A 9,696-nucleotide genomic window follows, 5' to 3' on the forward strand; every position below is an offset into this window, starting at 1 on the left:
CAAAAATATTAAGAAATACTTGTACAGTCTTGAAATATTTCACCGTGTGGGTCGTCACCTGTCATTAAGGGCTGATGTTGGTTACCACAGACGAACTACTGCTGTTTTTATGTATCAGAAAATAACTTTCAAGAATCTCATAATCTTGTTTCTGCTGATGTCACTTTTTTTCCTCATTTAAATTCTACATATATTTGTGTTTTTGCTGTATAGCGGCCATGCACCCAGCTATGAAAGCGAACACACAGCCGCGCCCCCGCCCATGCTGCTCAGCGCCCAGTACCACATTCACACACACGGCGTCTTCAGGGGGCTTCAGGTCAGTCACACACAAAAAAAAGACAGATAGAAAAAAACAGCACAAGTAAACAAACTAAATACTCTTCTTCTTCTTCTAAAAGGATGTCAGACGAGTTCCTAGTCTGGCTCCTTCTGTTGTGAAGTCATCAGAAGCCGAAGCCCAGAAGCGTCCTTTTGTGTGCACCCATCCTGGCTGCAACAAGAAGTACTTCAAACAGTCACATCTTCAGCTGCACGGACGCAAACACTCGGGTGAGTTTATAAATAAAGTAATAAATGTACCATATTTTACGGGTTGTAGAGCAAACCGGTATTTAAGCCGCACCCGCCAAATTTTAGAAGAAAAAAATATCTTTATTAGCCGCATCGGACTATAAGCCGCAGATATACAGTATATCGGTACAGAAGATTTTGTAAATGTTCATTTACACACCTTAATAATTTCCAAACCGTGCCTGTAACACGGCAGTAAAACAGCTGATCAAACAAAACAGAAGTCATCGTCATGAACCCACTAGCTGCAGAAGCCAGCTCTCCAATCATCTAAACCAGGGGTGCTCATTACGTCGATCGCGAGCTACCGGTCGATCGCGGAGGGTGTGTCAGTCAATCACCAGCCAGGCATTAAAAAAATAGTCCTAAAAATGAGCGATCATAAATCTTCACTATGACGTCACTTTCGTCACTTGATTGACATTCACGGCACCCGAGGGTCTTCTGAGATGACGCTGGCTGCTACCAGCTCATTAAAATTACCGACTGGAAGGCGAGAAACACTTTATTTCAACAGACTCTGGCGCCGTACCTGTCGTCAAAACTCCAAAGATCGACTGCACAGTTGCACAGTTGCGCTAACAAAATAAGAGTCTCAGAAAGCTGGCGTGCACACGCTAGCAAGCTACGGAGTTTGCCGACAATGTATTTCTTGTAACGTGTATACAAAGGAGTACGGAAGCCGGACAAATAAGATGCCAAAAACCAAACACTTTCATGTGGTATTGGACAGAAAGGAGGACTTTTTTTCTCCTCCATTCGAAAATGTGGACGTTATCAGCACTACTGTCTGATTGCAATCAATGCAAGTCATCAGAATCAGGTAATACACCAACTTATATTCGTGTCTTCATGAAAGAAAGGAATCTATATGTGTTAAACATACTTGTATTATCTTTAAACACCTTTAACTTGTTAACAATATTAACTATATGTGTTAAACATGCTTGTATTATCTTTAAACACCTTTAACTTGTTAACAATATTAACTATATGTGTTAAACATGCTTGCATTATCATTAAACACCTTTAACTTGTTAACAATATTAACTATATGTATTAAACATACTTGTTTTATCATTAAACACCTTTAATTTATTAACAATATTAACTATATGTGTTAAACATGCTTGCATTATCATTAAACACCTTTAACTTGTTAACAAAAACATGTATTTCATAAATAAGTAAATATAAATTATGTATATGAATGAGGTAGATCCCCACGACTTGATCAATTGAAAAGTAGCTCGCCTGCAGAAAAAGTGTGAGCACCCCTGATCTAAACAGACTTAATAACTCCACGGTGACGTTTTGGTGAATTTACAAAACTGAAACAATTAAAAAAGAATGCTATTGTAAGTTAATAATACTAACACAGACACTTGTAAACGTGTTTGCATATTCGCTAATGCTAAAGAAGCTAGTTTGAGTACATTATGTTAGCACATACAAATATGCATGAAAACCCTCCTACAGACATCACACATAGGGTGGTTTAGTAAGTATGAATTGTTTTAGTAATATTGTAAAAATAAAACATGATTCTTGGAGGGATGATTTTACAATCATTTCGAGCAGAAACACTGAGAATGGTTGTACTTCCGGTTCGAAGAACGAAACAGGAGGTACATTTTCACCTTCAGTGAGCAAACTTGTCCAAAAGATGGCATCATAGCACAAACAATAACACAACTCTTCATAATGGCCGTTAGTGAAGAAGAATCCATAAATTTGCCACACTGTTTTATAGTGCGAAATCTTCAAAGTGTTGGAAAAAGGTAGCGGCTCATAGTCCTGAAAATACGGTAACTGATAGATACAAAGGTTTTAGATCACCTCATTTAGAACAGTAAGTAAATATGTCCAAACGTTTGAGTTGTACTATAAATTTAACCACATTCTTTGCTATCATTCTTGTTGTAAATTTAGTTACAATAAGGTCCAGAAGTATTTACAGAGTGACAGTTTTTGTATGATTTTACTTTGACAATACCTTTACATCTTTACAGAACCACAATGAATTTGAAATAATGACATCAAGTCTTGAGTTTCAACTTTAATGAAGAAGTTTGACAAAAATATGATATTTACCATTAAGACTTTACAGCTAAAGGTACATTATGTAGACAATATCCATTTGTTTTTCATTGATTCAACTGACATAATTGCTCCATCAAGTGGTACGCCGAAACATCACGCGATTAAAGGACAGTGTTTTATTTTCCTTTATTCAAACACAGTGTTACTGTTGAAACTGTGTGTAATGTTACAGTGGCCAAAATATGAAATATACTTGTTAAATAAAACATTTGCCTACTGTATATTAATGTTGGTCATTATGGTGGTACTTGAAGAGCCAATTGTTTCTGAGGTGGTACTTGGTGAAAAAAGTTTGAGAACCACTGCTTTAAGTTGTATGCAATGCACATCATTAAATTACAAACATCCCTGCCATTAGTTGGCGTAGCAAATGTCACAGTGAACCCCGTGAGATCCGCCCGAAACATCTGGTCTTACTTGCTAGCATTAGCTTCCAGCTAAAAATTTATGTCATTTTGTACTGCTGGCCTGTAACATACTGAGGAAGAATGAGTCTAACGCCAGACAAGAATGTTAAAATAATACCTAAATGGCGGACATTTATTCAAGAAAATATTGAAAAGCTGCTGATGTCCACCTCTCGACAATCACTGTACGTTATTGTTACATTACTTCATAAAACTACTGTAGTTGTTAATAGTATTTGATTGTTTTTATACAATATAGTATTTGATTGTTTTTATACAATATTTTTAATCTAAAAGTTAGTTTTCTTTTTAAAAGCCACAATGCATGTTTAATTGTGCTGTTTTATGGGGGCAAGCACAAATTAAATTTATTTCAATGGAAGATGTTGATTTGAGAGTGTTTTGAGTTGAGAGCACCGTCACAGACCCAATAAATTCATAAACTGAGGTGCTACTGTATAATCATCTTGTTTAATACTCGCAATTTAATGATGTACATTTTGTTTACTGCAAATAATTTTCATCCAAGTGTCAAATTGGTAGTTATATGTTTAGCATGTGTAGTATGCTATCCTGGACACGTAGTTATAATTCCTAAATGCTAAATAGTGAATTACATTGTTTTGTCACAGCTCTTAAAGGGGACTGCACTTTTTTGGAAATTTTGCCTATCGTTTACAATCATTATGAGAGACAAGAATACACGTCTTTTTTTAAACAATTTTTAAGATGATAAAAAACGTTTGAAAGATGTGGCTAATGGGAGTCACCGTTGTAGCCTTCAAAGCCCTCTAAAACAACTTCAAACATCATTCATAACAATATGTAATATGTTCATTATTTACCGTATTTTGATCATTTTAATCATTTCGGGGACTAATTTCTTCCGCGCATTGATTTCTGTTACCATAGCAGTGCACGTCTGACTTCTGGCAAATTAAATTTGTTCCTACTTTGGGAATCAAACACGAGAGTGTGTTCTAATCATAGCAGACTTGGTATAGACAACAAAGATGACTATTTTTGGACAAATGAGGATTCACAACCTCATCTTTTTGAAGCTAAATATACTGCTGCTTATAGAAGCCAGCACGGAGGAAGAGTGAGACGCTGGAGCAGATGGACGCCGATAGAGTGAGGTGAAAGTGACAAGGCTATAAATATTGAAGTTGGAGCCAAGCTATTTTGACATAAATGGATTGCTTACACAAAATCAACAGCAAACGTCCCCAGCCAGCTGGTCCAGACCAACAACTGTCCATCGAGTGAGTCACTTTAATATCGATCATAATACACGCAGCACGCCATGCGGGTTATTACAATTACAGTACATACGCTGTCTGGCAAGCTCAGCTGTGTACAAAAATAATGAAATGTAGGCTAATACTTTACAGATACTGTAATATGATTGTTCATGATTTTCAGTCAATACAAATTGGTGTCGTATCGCAGTGTTGTGCATTACAAACTCAAACACGTTCCGTGCTGACGTAGAAGCTAGCTCATCTCTTGCCGTAGTTAGCTTTTACTGCTAATACCGAAGCATGCCGACGTGTTAGTACGCTACAAAAAGAGTTCCTCAATGTTCGCTCTTACAATAACAATGTAGCTACAGCTCGGTTATTATATGGGTTACGGAACGTAAAATAAGTATTGTTGACGGGTTTTTTTAATGCATTTTAAAGTGATTCAGAGGAAGAATTGATTGCTCCCATTCGCTGCATTGCTCAGCACCTAGAATGAGACGATTTTTATGTTACAAAGCGAAAAAAATAAACCTTTTTTTTGTCTCTCATAAAGTTACCTTTTAAATTGAAATTGAAAATCAACACTTTAATTGCATGATGATTTATTTTTTGTAATATTTAGATTTATTACTAATACACTTTATACTGTAAAGGCATAATCATAAAAAAACTATCATTGTCCAAATATTTGTGAAGCTTATAGTAGCTGTGTTTACAAAACAACAAGATTGACAGCAGAGGATGATCAGTATAAAAATTGTGATTATAATTGGAAGTACCAGTGAAATGTTTAGACTTACTTATTGCCATAAGTATGTACCATGTAAGTACCATGTTAGATATGCACGGAATAAAAATGCAATTGAACGCCAACAATACTGACAATGTGCATGGTTTATGTTGCAGGAGAGAAACCGTACCAGTGCGATTTTACAGACTGCGGTCGGGGATTCTCTCGCTCGGACCAGCTGAAGCGGCACCAGCGCAGACATACAGGTTAACATAACTTCTTACTTGGCGCCAGTTTTTAGGTTTGGTGTTTCAACATGCGTCAAAAATAATATCTCCACTTTTCTTTTTCTTAAGTGTTTGATTGTGGAAAAATATTGTTTAAACTGTAGTTACGCAATTGATCCACTAAGTTGTGCAACTACACTTCAATCGTGCTTTACTCAAATAGCATAGTTGAATGTATAAGTGCAGCCAGTCTTTTTTAATACTTCAAATGACCCGGCGATGCTTCAAAGTACCAATAGAGTGGAACATGAAGTTGACTTTATATGCTTAATTGTGTTTCACTGTAGCCATTAAACCATATCCAATTGTATTTACAATTCGCAAAGTATGTGAAAATACCGTCTAAATATCACAAAATACTGCACATTCAATCGGCCATTTTTAATATTCCACTCCGAATATTTCCAGGTATTTCTGTAGATTCTACGTCAATGTTGTAACAGTATACTCTGATAATTAACTTGTGTGATTGTGACTGTATTATGATGATAGTATATATTTGTACCATGAATTGATTTACGTGGACCCTGACTTAAACAAGTTGAAAAACTTATTCGGGTGTTACCATTTAGTGGTCAATTGTACGGAATATGTACTGTACTGTGCAATCTACTAATAAAAGTTTCAATCAATCAACCAAACGCTTCTGCACTCTGACCATATTATCAGATCGGTCATACTGGAAATACGCAAATATTGGACAGAGATGTGCAGTCTATCATTTACAATTCTTATGTAAGACAAGAACACATATGCTTGGCTTTTTTTATGCATTCGAAATCGTAAATAAATAGCTAACAATTGAGGGTCCTCTATTGCACTCATTATGCCCTCTAAAAACATCCAGAAAGTGCTAAGAATACTCCATTTACATGTCGTGACCTGAAAATTGACCAAATATGAGTGATTATTATAAGCGCCAACACAGACTGACTATTTTAGCAGTGAGCTAATGCTAGCTTACACTGCTATTGTTAACACACTGAGCTGGCGGCTGCTTCTCCTTCTTCTCAAACTTGCTAAAAGTAAATTCTAGATTATAATTCATGCATCTCTCACCTGGTAGTAGACAAATGTGGCCATGGACTGATAGGCTGGTCGACTTTCACATCCCTCGAGATGGCGGAAAAGACGTAGTTTCAGCAACTTTTTTTTAGCTCTTTCTGAGAATTGCGATTGAATCTTCATCTAAACGGAATTATGTGAGCGTCCCGTCAGTTGGCATCTCAGCAAGAGTGGAAATTGTACTGAAAGTGTTTGTTTTATTATGGTTAATTATGGTTAGTTTGTATGTTTAGCACCTAGCAGTGTTGCTTTAGTGTCACAATAAAGCTGCATTCGTTTAGCACTCGATGGCTTATAAAACTTATTGCTCATCCACTTTGTGTTTCGAGCTAAAAAATATAAGGTTCTGGATCTTGATTTTTTTCCCAAAGTAATTGTCGTTGGCTTTCACAAAGTCTGCATGATTAGCATTGTTGTTAATAGGGAAGGGGTCTCGGGTTCCTATCGCCACGTCACGGATCACGTGACTAGCTTACTCATTAACGCTCAAAATGGCTCGGGAATGTTTGTTAGAATGACACTTTTTTGATCATATCGATTTACTCACAAACTTTGGAAGTCTTTTTGTGTCATAAATCACATATTTGCGATGGTAGCATCAATATAGGGGCAACTTGTTTTTCCACTCTACTGGTACTTTAATCTGTGCAATAATCATGCTGTTTAATCAGCATACTTGATATGCCACACTTGTGAGGTGGAATGGATTATCTTGGCTAAGAAGAAATTCCCACTAACACAGATTTAGACAGATTTGTGAACAATATTTGAGAGGAATAGATATTGTGTGTATAGTAAAACATTTAGATCTTTGAATTCAACTCATGAAAAATGGGAGCAAAAACAAAAGTGTTGCGTTTATATTTATATTTATTTTTATTTTTATTAATATATGTATGTATATACATATATATATGTATATACATACAATATATATGTATATGTATGTATATGTGTGTGTGTTAATGTGTATATACAGTATTTGATAAGCATAGGTAAGCACTCAATCTCTTCTTAAATTATGAAATACTGAATATGATTTGCTGTACAATTAGTATGAGTATGATTTTATGTATATGCATGCATAAGAGTATGTAGCAACTGGAGTGTTTTTCCCCCCACAGTTTTCCCATTATTTTTATATTTTATTTAAGTTTATTTCTTAAAAAAGAAAAAAGGAGCAATGTTAACGAACAAGATATTGTATAATTTTGTAAATCCGTTGTAATAAAGCCCAAAAAAAAAAAATTAAATATTTTTTTTTAAAAAGCTATTTAAAATATATAAATATAAATACATAAACAACTTTTATTCGAAATAAATAGAAAGGATAAATACTTAATTTTGTAGACATTTTAGGAAAATAAGTTTAGGAATATAACCACACAGGGGGATATATTGTGGTCAGCTCAATGCATTAAATTTGCTTTATGATTAATTAATGTGTTTTTGTCAGGAGTGAAGCCTTTCGAGTGCGAGACGTGTCAGCGAAAGTTTGCACGGTCAGACCACCTTAAGACTCACATTCGGACTCATACAGGTAAAACAAGTGCGTATACCTTTTTATTTCTTTCCACTGCATTCCTCCCCTGGCGATTCACAACATGGAGATCATTCAGATTTTTGTAAAAAAAACAACTGCATCCTCATTTGGAATGTTTCACCTCCTCTTCCTGCTCAGGTGAGAAGCCGTTCACCTGCCGCTGGCCCAACTGTCAGAAGAAGTTTGCCCGCTCCGACGAGTTGGTGCGCCACCACAGCATGCACCAAAGGAACCTGACCAAGCTGCAGCCGGCCATCTGAGAAGAGGACAAAGAGGACGGTGCCAGCCAAAGAGAAGGCTGGGAGCCAGGTCAGGGGTCATGGTGCCTTGCCAAATGTGCATAGGCGGAGAGCACAGCTGATGCACACAAGATGCACTCTTTTTGGGTCATTTCCACTCCCAGCCCAGGAATGATTTTTCATAGCACTCTTTTGTTTTCTTCCACAAAATGTGCTAAACTGGATTGAGGAAATGAAGAGGCTGTAAATACACAACATGCACACCTAATAACTTTGTACATACTGTATGTGGCTTTCTTTTATACACATTCCTTTTGTATGTTCTATGTTTTGTACATCTATAAATGTGATCTACATCACTCTTAAGTGTGTGTCAGCTTATAAGAGGCCACCTATGAGAATTGATGGGGGTTGGGGGGTGACAGGTAGTAAAACAGCACCACGCTGACGGGGTGCAGGGCTCACCCCCCTAAATCTAAGTTGCACATCTTCATAACTGGAAACATCTGGAGCTTAATAAATCTCTTCTTTTTTTTTAAATACCAAAAAAAGAACACATACCAAGCCTCCTGCAGGGCCCCTACTTGCACCATTAAAACCCTTTTGATATGCACAGAAGTACTGAGAAAAAGTTGCTAACCACATTGCAGCATGTGGTAAGTGAGGATGTACCAGGGGCCCAAACACAGGGGAGTCCCTAGAGTATTGTAAAGTTAAAAAAAATTTTTCCTTCTATTTAAATATGTAAGTTACAAAATAAGATGTCATAAATGGTTCGTTCCACCTGAATAAATCTATCTTCGAACACTTCACTCAACACAGACGTCATCAAAGCTCACCTTAAAGCATTCACACACCGCCAAAGGCATTTTGGAATAAGGATGAGGTGACAGAAGAAATATGGAAATATAATACATCTTATTTGCGGCAGCATACATGTTTCACTTTTGCATCTCATTGCACGTATCTGCGGTGCGTCCAAGGACCCTTAAATAAAGTTAGAAACCGAGGTGTCACTAGTTTTTAAACCGGGTGAGACATAACTCCCAGGGGATGTACTCATGATAATCATAATGATGTATTATTATGATTTGTATTATCCACTGATGCTAATCCTATGTGTACTAGCTGATCTGTATTTCACACTCTGAAGTAAAGGAAAACTTTACATAATTATATTCCTATATAATGACAGGTTATATGCTTGTTTAAAATCAGCTTCTGGCCTCTTTATATTGAATTTGTTAGCACTTTTTGTAAAAAAAAAAAAAACTCTTAAGGAGGTGTTATCTAGATATGTTAATCTCATCTTTAAAACATCAAAAACTGTAATTAAGGTTTTTACGTGTGTTTTTAAAAAAAGCCTGTTTCAACCAAATCCATGCAATAATTATTTTTTTAGTACATGGAAACAAGATTTGTATGCGGTGGCGATGTTGGGTTTAGGGTGGAATGAGGGTTTCCTTTAGGAGTCTTGCGTATGTGGGACTAGATTCTGGTGC

General features: G+C 36.3%; 1 protein-coding gene across 4 annotated transcripts in view; it reads left to right on the forward strand.

The window, feature by feature from the left end:
- wt1b (WT1 transcription factor b) overlaps positions 1–9,466 on the forward strand; it is a 28,364-nt gene extending 18,898 nt beyond the window's left edge. For 2 of the 4 annotated variants that reach the window (XM_061964226.1, XM_061964229.1), the window contains 5 exons: positions 214–319; positions 402–552; positions 5,237–5,326; positions 7,869–7,952; positions 8,094–9,466. In XM_061964226.1, the coding sequence (XP_061820210.1) occupies positions 214–319; positions 402–552; positions 5,237–5,326; positions 7,869–7,952; positions 8,094–8,215 (553 nt within the window). In that variant the 3' untranslated portion in view covers positions 8,216–9,466. Of the gene's footprint in view, positions 1–213; positions 320–401; positions 553–5,236; positions 5,327–7,868; positions 7,962–8,093 lie in introns of all 4 variants that reach the window. The other 2 variants (XM_061964227.1, XM_061964225.1) reach the window with 2 other exon arrangements.
- Positions 9,467–9,696: the final 230 nt, after the last annotated feature.

The sequence above is a fragment of the Nerophis lumbriciformis genome, linkage group LG06 (genome assembly GCF_033978685.3).
Source record: "Nerophis lumbriciformis linkage group LG06, RoL_Nlum_v2.1, whole genome shotgun sequence".
NCBI lineage: Eukaryota > Metazoa > Chordata > Actinopteri > Syngnathiformes > Syngnathidae > Nerophis > Nerophis lumbriciformis.